Source organism: Gobius niger (assembly GCF_951799975.1).
Source record: "Gobius niger genome assembly, chromosome: 3".
Classification (NCBI taxonomy): domain Eukaryota; kingdom Metazoa; phylum Chordata; class Actinopteri; order Gobiiformes; family Gobiidae; genus Gobius; species Gobius niger.
This window is the reverse complement of record NC_136854.1, coordinates 14,656,424-14,675,985: the sequence shown is the minus strand read 5'-3', so window position 1 is coordinate 14,675,985 and position 19,562 is coordinate 14,656,424. Positions and strand designations below refer to the sequence as shown.

General features: G+C 41.7%; 1 protein-coding gene across 10 annotated transcripts in view; it reads left to right on the top strand.

The window, feature by feature from the left end:
• The window catches only part of sorbs2a (sorbin and SH3 domain containing 2a), a 73,482-nt gene that overhangs the window by 38,934 nt on the left and 14,986 nt on the right, over positions 1-19,562 (top strand). For 4 of the 10 annotated variants that reach the window (XM_079554146.1, XM_079554149.1, XM_079554153.1 and 1 more), the window contains 12 exons: positions 608-658; positions 745-952; positions 2,166-2,283; positions 4,287-4,358; positions 7,524-7,580; positions 9,328-9,377; positions 10,670-10,842; positions 11,151-12,923; positions 13,468-13,547; positions 15,133-15,230; positions 16,467-16,581; positions 16,678-16,806. In XM_079554146.1, coding sequence (XP_079410272.1) covers positions 608-658; positions 745-952; positions 2,166-2,283; positions 4,287-4,358; positions 7,524-7,580; positions 9,328-9,377; positions 10,670-10,842; positions 11,151-12,923; positions 13,468-13,547; positions 15,133-15,230; positions 16,467-16,581; positions 16,678-16,806 — 2,924 coding nt within the window. The remainder of the gene's footprint in view (positions 1-607; positions 659-744; positions 953-2,165; positions 2,284-4,286; positions 4,359-7,523; positions 7,581-9,327; positions 9,378-10,669; positions 10,843-11,150; positions 12,924-13,467; positions 13,548-15,132; positions 15,231-16,466; positions 16,582-16,677; positions 16,807-19,562) is intronic. The other 6 variants (XM_079554148.1, XM_079554150.1, XM_079554151.1 and 3 more) reach the window with 6 other exon arrangements.

Below are 19,562 nucleotides of genomic sequence, written 5' to 3'. Positions count from 1 at the left end.
GGGAAATTATCCTCTGTAATTGACCCATCCTTCTGTCAGGAGCAGTGAGCGACTGCAGTCCAGCACCTGGGGTCTCATCTCTAGAGCTTGATCTAGAATCATTCATGATCAGGAGTATCTAGCCGGAGCATTAGCCTATTGTCTTGTTTCGGGTTGATGTGGGAAGCCATAGCACCCGGAAGAAAGAAAAAATAAACATAAACACATACACACATACTGGAGGGTTAGCCAGCTTTTTATTGAACTGCTACCTGCCCTATTCACAAAGCAAATATGTAAAAGTAGAAAGTATTGAAAATGAATTTGTAACTGTCTGATTCAAGCTGAGCAAATCTGTTTCTCTAATGAGGAGAACAGCCCAATAAAGGTCCGCTTCCATATTGTGTTTTGTAGTTCTTTGGATTATTGTTTTGTTTACTAAAGAGAAGCAGATGACAATATGTATAAAGGAATATTTATGTACGTATTCCTGATCTCATTTAAAAAGATTTAAAAAGATTTTTTTTAAGGGCCATATTATAGCAAAATGGTCCCTTCATAAAGAAAGGCAGGAAAATGACAGTTCAATATGATTTATAAGTCCCGTTATTGGTGCTTTGTTTTGCAGATGACGATTATTCCGACACATATAATGCTTCATACGCGGTCATAAACAATGGTGAGTGACATTGTGATTATTTCATTTGCGTCGATTTCCCTTTCGCATTAATGGGCTTTGACCTCTCCTCATCTTTCCCCTCCCAGCAGATGATTTCAGCCTGTCGTCCAACGTCACTCTGTCCCATCCTGCCCCTAAGACTCACACGTACAGACCGCTCTCCAAAAGCCCATCGGACAACGGGCGCCAACCCGAGCCCACTCCCTCCCCTGTCCCACCGCCGCCTCCCGCTACGCCCTCCATCCTGCAGCTACGAGCGCGAGACAGCGACCGCGGCAAGGAGCCGTCCGACATGTAAGAGATGAATACTCGAAGCACAGGACAGATTTCAGTTGTACAATTTGCCTTTGTCAATCTCACGTGTCATAATGCAACAGGCGGCTCATTGTAGAAGAGCTGTTTATTTGTACACATTGTCGCTGGCTTTTAACACACAGAGGAGATACTACACTTGTCCTAATGCTGTTGCCCAGAAAAAGCAATGATCCCTGGCACAGCTGGCGACAGGAACAGTCTCTTTCCTTCGGGGGGCAATGAACTCCTCGTAAAACCCCTAAACCCCCATAAAGCGCTCCGACGTGTGTCCTTGCTTCACTTTTCTCAGTGTTGTTAAAACTACTCTCAGCTTCTCCATTTTAACAGACATCACTAGATGCGCCACCTTTGCAAACAGGGAGCTAACTTTGTACCGCAGAAGTAAACAAGTGCCTCTCCCTCACCACACCCCTCACCCCCACCTGCCCCCGCACCATGTAAACACAAACACAGGCAGGGATCAAGCAGATGCAGCGATAGTTAGCGGCTAACACAGTCAGAGCTCAGCGTTATGACAGAAGTTTACAAAAGATCCTGAAATTATAAACATCTGACTGACCTGCTCCGATGCACCGGGAGACTGTGAGGCATTCAAGGGTTAAACTCAGTTCTAAATGTAAGTATTATGTTCCCAAAAAAAGAGAGAACATGAAAGTTGCAGTTTTTTTTCTTTGCTACACATCTTATTCATGCTGATAAAGAGATTGCCGTATGTAATTGAATGCAATGAGAGCAGCGTGTGGTCTATGGTGTGGAGGGGAGTGAGCAGGGTTCACTACTAAAAAGCAAAAAGACATAGCTGAGGGCAGATTTAAGGTGCGAGCTAGATATCACGGATATTTGATGAAAATATCAGCATTTATTTCGCCATGACTGTCAAGTGCTTTGCTCATTTCTTCAGTTAGATTGTTGGTGCTGCCGCAGTTTTAAACCTACTCCATTTGAAGCAGCGACAAAATCCCAAAGTCCATTTTAGTTATTTACTTTTGAACAAAAGGTTTTAATTTGACAGTTTTTACCTCTACTAATCACAAATAAAGTAGTTATTATGAAGTGTTTAGTTCTGCAAAGTTCTGTATTGGGTCCATTAGAATCCATTATAGACATATAACTGCATTATTTCTTTTGTTAACACTTGTTGTTACAGTGAATCATTTTTCATCTGTTTCTGAAATGTTTCTTTCTCCAACAGAAGGAACGAATGGGGCCCTCCTGACAGGAAAGTAGACACAAGAAAATACCGCGCCGAGCCTAAGAGTATTTTTGAGTATGAGCCTGGAAAGTCTTCTATTTTAGAGCAAGAGAGACCGGTGAGTATTTTCAAATGCATTTTAAAAGTTTTTTGCTTACTTCTGTGTGCTATGTAGATTGATAATGTGACTGTCTATCCGGTCAATCATGTGGCGAGGCAGCGTAGGCGACAGCAGCTAATGTTTCCACAGCTGCGGCCTCCCTAATGGCTGCTCGCGATCGCAAATGCGTGGGGCGCACGGCGAAGGACAGAAATAATGGGTATGCAAAAAAGACGACATGTAAAATAGCCACCAGGTAAATGTTAGAGTGGAGTCGAGAAGCCACAGTTCCGGAGCGTGAGTCAGACTCAAAGTAAACCCACGCTGGCTAATGGAAAACCTCGTCCGGCTATTTCTTTTGTCCTTGTTTTTAGTCTGCCATACGTCAGAAAGGTGCTGAAGTTTCACCAAAACAAAGTATCACATTTGAATAAACAATATGTCTTTCGTTTGTGCTGTAAAAATCTTCGTTTGTGCTATTATTGTTTTTGAGATATTAATGATTTTATTGGTCCGATCTGAGGTCACCCTGCTCGTTATAAAGTTCCAAAACGGATAAAAATGGTGTCTACCGCTTCCTCTGCATCGGTGCTGTTTTGTCAAGATTTCCGTTTGTGTTGGTTCGGTTTTTAAACTATGACAGACTTTAGAGCCTTGTGGCGCTCACCCTCGTCCTCCTCTGAGGCGCGTGCACGTGTCAGGAGCGCACGGCAACACACACTGCATGCAAAAAAGAATCATGAATATCTCCAAAACGGTAACAAACATTTTGACAGCACAAACGATTGACATATTTTTTTTTATAAAAAATTGAGTGTGATGGGGGGCCAGGTTCACACTAATCATTAAATAACATGTGCCAAAAATAAAAATATTAAATGTTATTACAAAAGTGTAGAAGTTTTCCCAGCAGGTTTTAAATGATCAAATCTGTCCTTTTGTTCATTCATTTACATTATTTTGCTAAAATTAAAAAGTTGCCCAGTTGGTCCAATTTACCTTACATATTAGATCAACTTTTCCCTCTATTTTCCACTGTTTTTGCAAATCTTAATACATAACATGTACAGTATTTGGACATTAAAAGCGTCCACCTGAATAAACCCTGTTATAAACGTGTTATAATATAATATTCCTTCATCCAAAACATCATCAGGGTTTCCTCAGGGCATTATAAAAAGCATTAAAAGTCATTCAATGAATTATGTCTGAATGAAAGCCTTGAATATCATTAAAAATATCAAATTGATTCAAAATTTTTATTTTTTTATTTTTTTATTTCAGTCATGTTAGTTACACGTTTTCACATTTCAACAACTATACTTACTATACTATATACTATATTTCTTTAAATTTCTATTATTTTTTTTAAATTATAAATACATTTGTCATTAAATCTAAATTTCTTGGAAAATATTGACCCTGCTAAACTATTTTTGCCACAAAAATGTACCAAAAATTGCTTTTGTATCCAATTTGCTTTTGAATATCAACATTTTCCCTCATCAGTGTTTGATTTAAAGGGGAGGATTGTGCAAAATCGACCTTTTGGAGCTCATGAACACATTTTAATGTTCAAATCCAAAAACATACCTGTGTTTCGAGCCGCTAGCGCATCTTTGAGTGATTTTTGTATCTTCTCCAGTGGCTTTTCTTAGCATCGCGGCGACAGCTCCCAAAACGCTCCTCCTGAGGTGTCTTTCATGTTCTAACCATTGAAGTGTAGGATTGTGATAAAGTCGTGTCCTTAATGTTTGCAAATCTTAAAAACATTAAACTGGCATTAAACTCATTCAGTTGGACTTGCTGCCACCTGTGCACTGTTTCCATTTAGTGCTTCAAATACTGACAAATCCAAAAAGGCGTCTGTGTAGCTCATCTCGGTTCATCCTGTGTTCATCTCAGTTGCCTCGGCGGCCCATTCTTTTAACCATACGCTCCATGTCTCTGTGTGTGACCTCTCTCCACACCCCCTGTGCTCTCTCCTCTCCTCTCTCTGTCACTGTCATGCTCTCCCCCAGACCTCTGACGACATAGATTTAGAGAACGAGCCTTGGTATAAGTTCTTTGCCGAGCTGGAGTTTGGACGGCCGGTAAGTCAGGGGCCATAGGCTTAACCGCTTCTGCAAAAAAAAAAAAAAAAAAAAGAAATCAGCACCGTAGACGCATCCACCCTCATTCTCCACCCCACACCCGGCATCTGTAGTGTTGAAGTGACTGCTCCAGTAGGCAGGGGGCGGGGCGAGTCATATGGGCATGTGTGGTACTTGTCTGGTGCTGTGAACCCCCCCAGTCTATTCTACCCACCGCCGTGACTGCTGCTACGTCTTTGTGATGCTTGGTTTGTAGACTTAGTAGCACAGTGTTAAATGTTTTGGACATTTGGGAAATTTAGTTGCAGCCTCAGTTGACTCTTTTAGATGTAGAAGTTCAGCTTAATTTAGAAATTAAAAGTACACTTGCAGAGTTTTATCTTAAAAGTTTCAAAAAGTAGGGCTGCACAATTTCCTTCATTTTTCATGCGAGTGTGGGCCAATCACAAGGCTGTATGACCGTGAGTGGGCAGGTGTAACATTTGCTGACAGCAAGCAGTTTCATCATTAATATTTTAAAACACAGTGACTACGGAAAATCATGATGCCCTGCTACAAACTCTCAATGTCAACTTTATTTATATTCATTTATATTTTATATTTTATATTATAGCACATTTAAAAGCAGCTGTACAAAGTGCTGTACAACAAACATTATAAGGTGCAATTACACACATAACATTTTCAAAACTCATGTTTAATGGATTAGCAGTTTATTGTTTTGAGATGTAGCTGTGATTGGCTAAAACAAGGCGCGTTTGATCCAATCAGTAGCAAATGCTGCACCAAAAGTTTGTTTTCTCCCCAAACGATTAAAACCGGAGAAATCCCAGATTGGTATTCAGTGCAAATATTATACTGTAATATCAATCTGGCTTTTTACAGGTTTAGGCACTTAGATTTGCAATTTAAGTTTTTTAATTGTATTTTTTTATTAATTTGACCTTTAATTAACCAGTTTTTAAATCTAGATTTAAAATATTAATATTATTTAGGTAATATTATTACCTAAATAATTGTCTTAGTTAGTCTGCTATTTGTGACCATAGTCATGTAGTTGATTGTGAGTAACTGTGCAGCCTTAACAGAAATCTAGTTTTCAGTGCAGTGGAATTTAAATAGAATACTGCCATTCAATTTTACAGTTGTTTTACACATTAAACTGTATTGTTAATAATAGTTTTTTTATGCAAGTATAATTATAATAGTGTATGAGGTATAAGTGTAGAACATGCTGGAATGTTTTGGCTATAAATCCAAAAGACTCTTATATTCTTAAAGCTGTAAGCTGTAGAAAGTGTGGCTGCTTTCATTATCATCATACTGTTCTGCCAAACCAAATGTACGCACTGCCCTCTGCTGGATGAAGGCAGTGCTTACGCTCACACACAGATGTTTCACAGTGTCACAGATACACGCCTCACCAGGGCACGAGACGAGTGGACGAGTGGCCTTCTTCAAAATATTCAGGTGGAGGAGGTGTTGCCTTTTCCAAACCTGCCATATTTTGAAAAGCTTGGCAGAAGACCTGCTCTTGTTTTAAAAAATAAATTACGAGTGGAAGGAAATAAATAAGCAGGTGTTTGTGGTCTGCACTCGTAGAGCACTTACTCACACGTTTGTGAGTCCAAATAGTGCGGCTTGTGCGTCACCGTTTATTCACAGCTTGCTCTCACACTCTGCATGTGTGTGTTCAGCGTGTGCGTCCGTGTGTGAGTGAATCTTACCGAGGCTAAATAATACACCGTGTATTGTAGAATAGACAACGAGGGCTGTTCTGGTTGGTTTGTTTGCACCGGGGGCATTTCATTTCATAACTTGCATTACACTACTTCACAGCACGGAATCGGCTTAGGATAGAAATAACATGGTTATTACATTGAATATAATTGGTTTCTTGGTTACTATATTGAAACAGTGATGAAAAATGCATTGTCATTGTGACCATGCTATTTCCATCCTATTCACATGTTGCTGTTGCTGTGATTAGCAACAAAAATAGACATTTATTTCAGGAAAATAAAACACAACAAATCGGACGCGGGTGGTGGCGCCGCCGTTAGCTTGATTCCAGTCAATTGGTGCGTTCCATTTACTCTCGGATGTTGGGATTTGTGAAAACAACATGGCGGCGCACTGTGTTAGCAGTAAATAAAAACACTACAATATGTTTTCATTTCTTGTGTTCTTAACCAGTGCTTAATTTGTAAATTAGTATTTTCAGGAATACTTTTGGTCTGATGTGATGGATTGGGGGAACAGGCCAAAACATTTGCCGTAACACTCTCATTAGACACCATTATATCAGATACTTTTTTTGCCGGATCCTCCTAAATATTTCCCGGATCCTTTACCCTGAAAAAATTTAATTGGGAGAATGCGTCAAATTAAGCACCCTTTAGCTGTCCTGTTTAACGGTGCTAATGTTGCTGACACCCACCACAGGCTAACGACAAGAGGTAACTGCTCTCTCGAAAAGATTTGAACATTATTGAGTGGATTGTAAATATAACTAAAATTCTCTTTTAAATTCATTAATTTGAAATTCTTGAAATAGGGCCACATTTTAAACAGGTTCATTTTGAACAGCTTCGTAGCTTAAATGACATATTTGTTTCACTGTCATTCAAAATTCCGACTCACTGGAACACTGAAACCCAGAAGGTTCAACCTCCGGGGACAAATGGAACGCAGCAACTGTAATGTGACACTATTGTTTAGTCAAGAATACAGCTCTGAGGAAGTGACTTGGTTAGTCTTTAATCTTTTTTCACAGATTTGAAGCTACAACTGCCACGCTATTGTTAATTTTTAAATAGCCTTTTTATGAGATTGTTTGACTCAATGCTTTTAATTTGAGCTCGAGTTAAAATCCTATAAAATCCCCAGAGAGTTGTTGACATAAACAACATTGGCAGATGTTAAAGTGATGACCCTCCGGTGCATACAAAGCGATGGTTTGTGCCTGTAGTGAGGTGTCATTGTTCAGTGTGTGCACATGTGAACAGTGTGTGCACATGCGAGCTGCTTCTTGTCTAATGGTTTCACTCTCTCCACATGTTCCTCCTCATGACGCCACCACTGCTTCTCCTCTTTCACCCCATCTTCACCTCCTCTTCCTCCTCCTCCTTCTCTGCTGCTCACTGCTGCTGCTTGGCGCTCAAGCCTCCTAAAAAGCGGCTGGATTATAATCCAGACATCTCCGCCCGCCAGCGCATCGAGGTAATCCCACATCCACGAGTGTCCCTATGCTCTAGATCTCACAGATTCTTAACAGATCACAAAGTTCAATAGGAAAACACTGTGTAAATATCATGATAAAATGGTGTGTATGGAATTTTCACATAGCAAGGGCAGTATAATGATTTTCAATATGTGTTTTTATTCACTGTTTCAAACATATCAGAAACATATCAACACAAAAAGAGAAATGAGAACATGTGATTTCATCAAATGTATCATGTGAAATATACAAATGTGAATGTGTCGACTTTGAGTGTTTACTGTCCACTTGAGCGCAAAGTAAAACAAGTAAAACTTTGTGCATTGTTTGATGTTGGAGTACTTTTTCGACCACTGAAAACCATAAAAGAGGCAGTGCATAATTTTAAATTGCTAGTCGGTTCTAAACTCTTTCCTATCTTTCCTTACCCATTTCTTACATCCCAATTCTTCCCAGAGATGAGTATTACAACTTTTAGGAAGCAAGATTGTCATGATGATGTAAAGGACGACTTTTCGCCCATTAGTTCACACTCAATAAAAAGGCTTTATAATTAGATGCACAATGCACAAGGTTTTTTTTTTTTTTTTTTTTTGCTTTTACAATATTGAAGGACAAAACAAATGTTATTCCACTGCAGGTACAGGGCCTTTAATATGACTAAAATCTACTATATAGAAGGTACTTGAGTACTGCTGATTGCCCTAATGCTGTCAGTGTAAAAAATAAAAAAGAAGGTTCCAAAAACATAAATTCTTAGTAAAGTATAAAGTATAACTTAACTTAGTTTGAAGGAGCCACATGTTTAAATTCACAAAGGAACAGGTCCCTTGTACATGTGGGATAAGCTCCACCAAGCAGTGGACCTTGATCAAATATCATCATATTAAAGCCGCACCACGTAACATTTCATCCAAATAAAAAGAATAAATTACAAGCTTCTTTGTTACAACAGATATTAAAAAATAATAATAATGATGTATCTTTGTGCGGCTCACCTGTCTTAAGACCTGACCTGTAACTTTACTGAGAGCAGGGACGTCTCTTGCTCGTCTCCATGGAGATGTTGACTAACGGCAACTGGATATGAGATTAACATAATTTAAGTTAGGCCCTCATCTAAATCATTTTTTTTTAATTACCCACTGCATAAATAGCATTTTCTGTGTTGTTTGTATTGGCAACAGTAGAATCCAAAAAGTTACGCAGTGTGCCTTTAAATAATATAAACTTGACAAAATGTCTTACATGGGACTTGCATTGTCTGAAACTGAAAACAATTAAATTAATATTCCATGTTTACACTTAAGAACAACAGATTAGAATAAAATCTGTTGTCAAAATGAACACTATCAGTTCTGTATATGTTCAACTCCGGAGTTACCCGTCATAGCATTGCCCAGCCCATTCCAGTGGATCCGTCCCAGGTTTTGCGGCGCATCCTTTACCCCCCTCCAGCAGAGCACTTATAGAGGATGCAGCACCGCTTTACCTTTACCATCGCAGACCGCCACCGTGTCCAACCATTTACGCCAGGGACTCTCCACTCCTACGCCACTCACGCTCTCTCCAACGCGCCACGTGGAACCCGCATCTGCCGCACTTGACTCCGGAGGAATATTTTGACTGTGGCACATATGGGGAAAATGCATGCCTGCTGTGCATCGCAGACCCTTCTTCCACTATAGTCTTTTGTTCTTGGAGGGCTCACGTTTTGTTTTTTGTTTTTTTTTCTTCTTTTCTTAGACGTCGCTGCACATCCCTTCCTCCGAGAAAATCCAAGAGAGACCTGCAAGGTAAAAAAAACAAAAAACAATCCTCTATTATATTTCTGCATCCCCTCCTCCTCCTTGCCCCTCCCCCCCAGCAGCACCGGTTTGTTGTGATTCAGCAGTGCAGCCACTTCTGCTCTTTCTGCTGCTTCTTTGCCCCCCCCCCCCCCCCCCCCCCCCCCTCCTCTTTTAACTACCCTCACACCTACAAGGATGTACGAGTGTCTTTTTTTTTAAGGATTTCCTCCCCGTAACCAAGACACGAGCATGTATAAATTAGCCCCCACACAGCACTATTGATTCTGCCCATCACCTCTTGAAGCCGGTCCCAACCCCCTAGCCCACCCACCCACCCTCTCACACACACACCCACCCTCTCACACACACACACCCTCCTCTCAGCTCCGTCCTATTCACCAGTGGCCTGCTTATCCATGTCCCTTTCTCCTCCGTCAACAGAAAGGGCAGAGATGGGACAGCATGAATAGACTATATATAGTCACTTTGTGTTCCTACTCAATAGAAAGTCCATTAAATACAGAGAAGGCAATGTTGACATAGTCATGAAGAAAAGCAGCTTCATTCTCGCTACTGGTATTTCTTTTTACATTTTCAAATAATTTCTTTTGGCTTGTTTTCAGTTTTCCACAGTTTTGTCTAACTATAGCACTTGTGAACTTAAGTACAAATGTAGGGTCGGTGCCTTTTATGCAATTTGTATATGTGATTTGCTTCTACTTTTTAGTAGGGCTGAAAAATAATAAATAATAATAATAATTTATTTTTTTACTAGCCAAACTTTTTCTAAATTATATTATGAGTTGACGGAATATTTTAGAATGTAGATAAATAAAATGCAAAATGTCATCCTGATTTATTGCCTCACTTTTAAATTGTTATTGTTGTGCAATCAGCGTTATCAGCGTTAAACTATGATGAAAGTAACTAGTTACTGGACAAAGTAATTACAAGAAAATCTGCACAAAAAACGCTCTTTGCTGCTTGTTAAAGTAAATATAAGCCATTGTATGTGAGCAACAACTGACTCTTTCAGCAGGAGACAACGGCCAAACAATCCATTTACCAAACGCACATCGATATCAGAACATATCCAGGCCTAGGTTACCGCTTGTGATTGTAAATAAATATTGCTGCATTCACCACACGAAGACGGATAAACTCCACAAACTCCCGACAGCTCCCGCACATCATTTCTGTTGTCGCCAGCTTTAAATCTGATCTGAATATAATAATGAAATATATCGGTAAAATCTCGTGCCTTTCCTGACTGACACTTTTTCGTGCCAAACTTGCAGTGCGGCCAGTGACTACAGGAAGAGACGAAAGTCGGAGCCCTCGAATTCCCACACAAACGCTTTTCAGAGCAGAGTGGTCACATCCCCTAAACCAGCGGAGCCGTCCCGACCCAACAGCAGCCTGAAAAAGCCTGTGGTGCGCTCTTCTCCATCCTCACCCTCCAGAGCCAAAGGTACGCTCGGAGTCAATTGTAATTACCGTATACGCATTTATGATTTTATTTGAGGTTTTATTCACTTACTTTCTATCTCTTCCCTACATGTCCCCAATCTTTCGTACACTCATGGTACCAAGAAACATTTCTTTTGTTTTATATTTTTGGTCTGATAGGATGGTTATGGTTTTACCCGATAATCAAATCCATATCCTTGCCGTCCACTGGTTTTCCTCTCTCCCTTCTTTGACTCTTGGTCTTATTGCTTAACATGCTTTCCTTGCTTTCTTTCCCTCTCACGCTGCTCTCCTTTGGACATCTTAAAGGTGGGGAAGCATGCAACATGTATCCCAACAGTTTAGTGTCTCCTGGCTCTCATCAGAGCCTGTCCTTACCTCCCCTTCCTTCGGAGTCGACAGACTGCACAGAGGATGGCAGTTCTTCCTCTAAACAGTCTGTCTTTAAGAGCAGCTGGCCCAGTCAACAGGGGGACGGAGAGACCTGGAGCAGTGTGGAGGAGGTTCCTCCTCCCTCCAGTAAAGTCAAGTCCCGCAGCTGTGATGACCTACTAAACGATGGCCACTCAGGCACCAATGGACGTGGTGCTACGCGCTCAGAAAGTGCTGGTTCTTTACTCTGTGATGGAAATCCCTCAGGTTCCACAGCGTCCACATCTACGTCCTCTTTGCCTCGACTTCATCGCCGACGGGCCCACGACTCACCGGGCTTTCTCCAGCTCTATAAAAAGATGCACAGCATTGACCGCTCTCAGCTCATCCCTTCTGAAATCATCCGCTCTGTGCGGGCCCGTATCCTGGAGCTGGAGCGTCAGCCTCATCTGCATCGCCATCCCTTCCCTCCATGGAGACCCTCGTTGGGGGCGGTGGTCTCACGTGACATGGTGCCAAATCGTATTTCTGAATATGAGCAGCGTATTCAAAAATCCAAATCTATGCCTAACCTGGACGATGGCGAAGTGCCATCAGGCACTGTCACTCCTGGGGGCTCTTCTTCTCGAGCCAGCAGTGGGGCAGGCACTCCCAGTTTGCCGAAACGCCGCTTCTCTATAGAATCTTTACTAGAGGAAGATAGCAATGGCAATGGAACAGTACATAACATGGACCATTTGCACCGGCCGCGTAGTCCTCCTGAAGGGCAGCCTCGTGTTGGCCCAGACCCCAGTCGTGGAAGCTCTTTTGCTGCTCCCCCTCTTCCACGTGCCCCTGTGGCCAACCAGGACTACTCTGACAGCGAGCAGGACGCTGTGGCGTCAGACCTGAGTGACTTTATTCAGGTGGAGGGCTCCTCATTCTGCAGTGAGAGTGACTTTGACCACTGTTCCCTGACCTCTACAGAGAGCCTGTATGGCTCCTCCACACTGCACCACCACCTGCGTCACCAGCACCGCCATCATCACCACCACCACCATGCTGGACATCAGAGCGTGGGCCAGAGCCAGGGCTACCAGCACAGACACCTGATCAGCTCCTGTAAGGGCCGCTGCCCCGCCTCATACACGAGATTCACCACAATGCTGCGCCACGAGAGAGAGCGGGCTCGCCATGAGCCCCCCAGACCCGCCCAGCCCACTCAACGCAGTAATTCACTAACACAGAACCCACAGTCCCAGCAAGCGATGTCAAAGCTGGCCTTCCTGGTCAGTCCAGTGCCTTTCCGCAGGAAAAAGGGCTCACCACCTACCTCCAGGAGAAGTGGCACAGGTCGAGGCAGCAGACCCAAGTCTAAACAGGCGATCTATGAAGCACTAGATGCCGCCCTGAGGGACATATACGAGCACATTCAGGCAGAGCGAGGCCACAGAGGCACAAGGGCACCAGATGACAGCATCCTCCGGAGGATTCTGGCTGAACTGCTGCCAAACGTGCCTGAGCGCAGCTCCTCTCTCAGAGGGAGGAGGGGCTGCTGGCACGGGGGTCACTCCTCCATGTATCCAGATGGAAGTCCCACTGGGTATGCCTCATCACCACGGTTACAGTCGCCGCGGATACAGTCACCAGTCAGTGCCTGTTATGGACGCCATCATGACACCTCAAACAATAATGATTACGGAGAGGGCAATGGGAACCTCTGTTACTCAGGTGGAGATAATGCATGTTCTGTGTTCACAGTGAATAAACATCATTCATGCTCATCAAACACACACACATATGATGTTGTAATGTTACTGTGGTATTATACAAAGTTATGTTTATGTGCTGTTCAGCCACAAATTCTCAAGTATAGGTCCATATCCAAAGGTGCATTTAGAGTGCATACTTCTATAATGCATTTTTGAGTTTATTATTGTATATTATCAAAAATAACTATAATATATATAATAGCTATACTTTGAGAATTTATGGCACTGTGATTAATGTTCAACAGATTTATTCTTTGAATTACAGTGCGTGTTTGATCAAAATGATTTAATATCTTATTCTCAAGTTCTCATGTTTTATGTATTATTTTGGGTCTGCTTGCAAGTGCATGTTTAGTACCATTCGGAGGGAAAATAAAGCAGCCATTATTTGACCCCAGAATTTTAATTTCCTCTTTTTACCATTGGAATGACCTCATCTTCTGTGCTCCATATATTTTTTCGTGCACCTACTTTACTTTCATGTTTTTCTCCTTGGGTCGTAGACCACGATGTGTCCAGGAGTTATTCTACTTTGGATGGACGACGCACCCCTCAGAGCAGACGGCCCACACCTGACAGAGAGGTACACTGCCTTCTGTTTTCTCACGAAGGAAACATGATGATTAGTACATGGACTCGGGCAGAGGCAGTACACTATTTGCACTTGCACTTTCACAGCACATAAGACCCAATATAATTTGAGTTGCCACTTCAATTCTGTGATATATAAACCAAATGCTGGTCAGGCTGACATCGACTGAAGTATTTTGAGAAGTGCAAAAGTACTTGAAATGAAATATCCTCTAGTTTGAGCGTCTCTTCTGCCCTTTCAAGTGGCAACTTCTTGTTTCCGGCACATCTCCAATAGCAGACCTCAGTATTCTTTACTTTGGAAAAGATAAACTCTAAATAATGTAAAACTTTATAGTTATTGGTTCCTTCTTTTATGAATAATGAGACCTTTCAAGTAGGGCTGCTCGATTATTGAAAAAATAACAATCACAATTATTTTAGTCATAATTGAAATCACGATTATTCAAACGATTATTTTTTGCCTTTAAAGAAAAGTCTTTATTTTATTTATATATTTATTAATTAAAAAAACTATGCTGAATATTTTCTGTTTTCTGAACAGTCATAAAAGTACAAATGATTTCAAGTTTGCCTCGATTAAGGAGAGGTCTCTGTTTCACACCTGCCCCCTGCTGGCCAGCCCTCACACCTGCGCAAGTAAACTGAGCAGCGCGGCCTGATGACATCATCACACAGCGCCGTTTGTTTTTATGTCAGGCAAAAGCATGAGCCAGGGCACGTGAAATGCGAAGGGAAAATAATCCCATCGCCATGAAATAATGCAAGTCTACTTTGCAAAAATTAAATATTAAAATTGAAAAAAAAATGTTGAAAAAAAAATTGATATTTTTTCGATTATGCAAATGTTTTAATCGTTTAGTGTAATAATCAAAATTGTAATCGAATTTCGATTAGTTGCACAGCCCTACTTTCAAGTATTTATAATCTAATTTTAGTAATTTTGCAATTGTAATCATAATATATTTCTGCATTATTATAAAAGTAATGTAATTAGTAGTACTTTCCAACAGTGATTAGAATCAGAATCAATTGTACCAGCCCTAATATTGACTTATTATTTAAAATCTAAACAAATAATCGTTTTTCTGACTCAGTATTTGCTTTGCCATCTGTACATGCCTGTATGATTATATCGTCTGTGGCTTATTGTAGCCGCTGAAACATTTCTTTTGTTGCATTTTACATTATATTGGGGAAGTTAACAACATAAAAAGTGTTTGTGGTGTTTTAGCATCATTGTACGTCTAAAATTGTCTTGCACTTAAAGTTACAATTTATTTCAATGTTTTTCTGTAGCATTGTCGTGAAGTAATAATCATGAAGTAATAATTTAGTGCACAATGTAAGGCGCCGATCTTATGGCGTTCAGGACCTTAGCCATATAAATGCTAGCAATCTGCAACTCATCTTGTGGCACGATCATGGCTGTATTTTCTCCCCTCGCCTCTCACACTGTGCTAATTCACGGAGCGTCGCAGTTCCGCTCGCGTTGTCCATTACCGTTTTCTCTTAAACTGAGCTGTGCATGTCTGCCGGCTTTCTCTTTCTCTCTGTCTCTCGCTCTCATCTCTTAGGTGTCCCATAAACAGATGACACAACTTATTCTCTCCTCTCTCCTCCATCAGAAACAGCCCGCGAGAGCCATTTATGATTTTAAGGCACAAACAGCCAAGTGAGTACTGAAAATGCTTCACAAGTGCACAGTGATGCCAAGCTTCACTGCGGTGGGAATGGCTAACTGCATGTCAGCATAAATTCATTCATCTATGCTTTTCCGATCTGTAAGCGTTTTTGTGTGGAATCCACGGTGCCTTTGCATCACACTTGGATGGGTTACATATTTCTGTCTCCGCATGATTAAAGCCTTGACTTTGCTTTATGCCTGTTCTTTCGCACGCACTTTCACTATGTTTACATGCACAAGGTGAAACCCGGTGATTGTAACTGCGATTAGGAGATTAATTACATAATGCTGTTTGCATACACCTGCTAGTAAGTGACTCCAATGTTTTTATGGAGCTCTGTTAATGGCAATTCATTGTGAGAAGATAAAAAAAAACCATATATTTTAAAGCCACATTACATAACACTCCCGATCAGATGTTGGTATGTCATTAGAGCAGTAGTTCTCATATAATAATCGTAAAATATTTGACCTTCCCAGTACTACCAGGCCGAGATCAAGAACGAATCAGGACCAAAAGGGGTTTAAAGGGGATTAAAGGTGCATTATGCAACTTTTTATGCGAACAATAACGTTGATATTTGTGCGTATTTGACCTTGTCGTGACCCAGTGTGGTCTCTAGGACGCTCCAGAATCAGTTGTTTTGTAGGTTTTCTGGTGAGAGGGTCCGTCAGCAGTGAACTTTTTTTTTGAAACCATTGATCCTGGAGCGTCCAAGAGACCACTGTGATGGAAAGTAAAGGCTCCTGGCCTCTCATGCCACCACTGGTCACTAAGAATTACAGAGAAATTAGCAAGAAACTAAGAATAGAAATATGCAAAATGACAGTAACCAGTATTGAATTTTCAGCTTTCACCTCAATTTTAAACTATAGGGTAATTATGCTGACTTAAAACGAAAAACTTTTTTTTTAAAACATGCAAGTGAAAACAAACCTGCTCCTAATGATCAGCTTGTAATCATATAAATGCTTCTATTTTATATGTTGAAATGTGATGTGTGGCTTTAAAATATCAGTGTTGCCGCCTATGTTTATTAGCAAAACTATGAAACAAAAAAATTATTCGGAGTTCAATGATAAGGCTTATTTCCCACACTGTAGGAGAAATCAGACTATAATCGGACAACTAGCTCAGGAAAACTCTGTGCATGTAAACATAACACGGTGACTGACTTGATGATTCCTCGCGCTCTGTCCTCCACTAACACGGCTGTATTGCAGGGAGCTGACATTTAAGAAGGGCGACACGGTGAACATTATCAGACAAATAGACAGCAACTGGTACGAAGGGGAGCACCGAGGACGGGTCGGGATATTCCCCATGTCTTACGTAGAGGTTAGACCATTCGCCACTGTGCATAGATGCTACTTTTGTGTCCCCGCCATCAACCGTGTGTTCACCGTGTCTGTGTGTCCACTCGCACTCACGCAGAAGATGCCGTCGCTGGAAAAGCATCAGCCGATCAGGCCTCCCCCCCCGGCCCACGTCAGAGAGATCGGAGAGGCGGTGGCGCGCTACAACTTTAACGCTGACACAAACGTGGAGCTCTCTCTCAGAAAGGTAATTTGTTTGTTGCTTGTTTCGTTACGATTTTAGTTTTCACTGCAATTTTTAAGTCGGGCCCGAATTTCACCGACTCTGTGCATCTCTGTGGTGCAGTGTGAGGGTTGCAAGTTGTATATAGGGATCTTTATGCTGACAAAATACAGCTCTGCAGCTGAAAAGAAAATCACGAATGACATAGAAGCCGCTGGAAGCCTCTTCCTGAACATGTCACCGTATTCACGTTCAGAAGCTCCCTGAAAATCGTCACCGTATTCACGTTCAGAATCTCCCTGAAAATCGCACCAAACTTAAGAATTTAGATAAGAGTAAAACCTACCACTAGGCTCTTTGCACGCAAATGACATGTGACTTACGAGTGCGATCTCCGGAGGTAGCGGTCACCTCCACTATCGCTATTTTCCCAAAAAGGACTAGCGATGTCGTGCACAAATTACCTAATAGTTCAAGAAAACATGACAGTGAGAGGCTACGTGTTACAAACATTATGTTGGATGTAAACTTGAGTGCAGGAATGTGTGTTCATTGAGGTAGGAGTTTTTATCTAACGGCTAGTTTAAAAAAAAAAACACAACAAAAATTAAACAACTCCTTTCCGTAGTCCCTCTGGGGGTAATACAAGTGTTAATGGGATTATTGGGGGCTTTCATCTCCCCCGGTTCTCTGGCCAGAAAACCACACTTGCAACTTCACTGCCTAGAGGGTTGGAGCCGCAATACACACTAATAGAATCACAAAGAAGAAGCTAACAGGCTAACGGGCAAAGCTAACTGTGGGCTAGCGCCGCTTAAAGAACAACTAAACACCAGTGCCCAGCCTTACTCCGCCCACAAGAAAATTTGAAAATTCCATCTAAAAAAGGCGTTGCTCAGCAGACCAGGGGGCAAGCAGGGGGGCATAGAGTTGGGCGTGGTCTGGGCTGTGATTGACACATTGGCGCCGTGACTGACCGCTAGCTAATGATGGAGAGTGACAGTGACAGCAGCTTCGCGACCGAGAGGTCTTTTGAGGTGGAGGATTTTTCTCCCCCTTCATCACCGGAGGTGGAGGTGGAGGATGTTGATGTGGAGGAGGCCGGCGGCCCTGAGCCGTACATGTTTGAGCCGATGGCTCGCTCGTTGCCCGAGGCCACCGGTGCGGCCGGTACTGACGAGCCCGCCGAGGCGTCAGTGCCGCGAAGGATGGGTCCCGTTAGCGAATGGTAAATTGGTGTTAGCATTAGCGCTCAGTTTATCTGATTTAGAGCAAACGCAATCGAAAGGTTCATATTTATATTAAATTGTAGATATGTTCATACATGGATATTGAGGTATCATACAGACATAATAAGCTATCACTGAATCAACAGGTGTTTATGCGGCCACTGCACGTCCTTGTCCCCAGTGGAGAATGTGTGCTGCAGGGAGACACCAAAGGTATAATTGAATAAAATAAAAGCACAAGACATAATAATTCAATGTTTAGTTATGTAGTAATATGCACAAAACATTACGACTTTTTCCTCCGCAACTTTCGCTAGCATTAATTGTCCCATTTGTGGTAGGTGATGCACAGATGTCAGCAGGTGGGTGTCAACACCTGCATTACTGAGCACCCGGGTTTCGAGGCAGTTGCCCTCAACCCATATGTACTGCAGGCAGTCTATGGGACATATGTGCAGCTCTTTGGTGAGATGCCAGAGACGTTGGTGCACAGGTTAGTTTTTGCAGGATAGCCTATTGATTTAAAATGATGTCGTTGACAACACATACATCACTTCTTTCAGCAATTACCGGCACCTTGCGTACCGGAATGTGGTCAGGTGGTGCTGGGGCTACCTCGGGCAGCACATTAGAGTGGTGATCCCGTCCTGTGCCGTCACCCGCATCAGGCAGGAGTTTCCGGAGGATGTGGCCTATACAGGGTTCCTTCCAGCCCTGGATTTCCATGGCCAATAGAAAATATCCAAAGAACACAATTGCCATTCTGAACATTTTTATTGCTTGTATTGTCATATAAATTTAAACACCTGTCATTGCATAGCACACACCACAAATTATCATTCCACCCTTATATACACGCTTACATAATTGTATTGCTAGACAGCTGAAGCTGAGCCTCAGAATGGGATCTATTAGCCTATCTCAGTTGCAGTGTCTCTCAACTGAAGTTGACCCTCCTACATTTCAAGGAAAGCCATTTGACTTAAAAAATATATATAATTTCAGTACATAATACATATTTGGCATTTTAACCATCATTGTAGAGTATATAAATGCCAAAATACATAATTCTAGTTTTTGTTGAAATTTGCCTTGAAGTTTACTGTGCAACACACCAGTTGATAACCAATCAATCAAAGTTTATTTCCGTGGCACTTTACAACTACATCTTGGGAGACTCTTAATGAAAAAATAGTATAAAAAAAGCTATGTTCTGTAAAAGCACAGGCAAAATAATGGGAGTGAATTAAGGCACTGCCACGACAAAAGCACGATTGCGCCACTGCCTGTACCTGGACACATACAAAACATCTTAGAAGAGGAGCGCAGGGCTCTGCAGGAGTTATTCTAGTACATGTAATTTATCTGTTACAGACACTTTGCATATCGCACTGTAGTTCTGTGTGACAGTGCATACCTTGGACAGTAAGTAATGCTTATTGATTTCTTTTTTTTTTTTTTTTTACAGTTAGTTACGTTATGGCCCCTTGAAATGAATCATCTTTCAAGGAGTTCCTTGATTAAATCATTATAATACTTTGCCAAAATGCA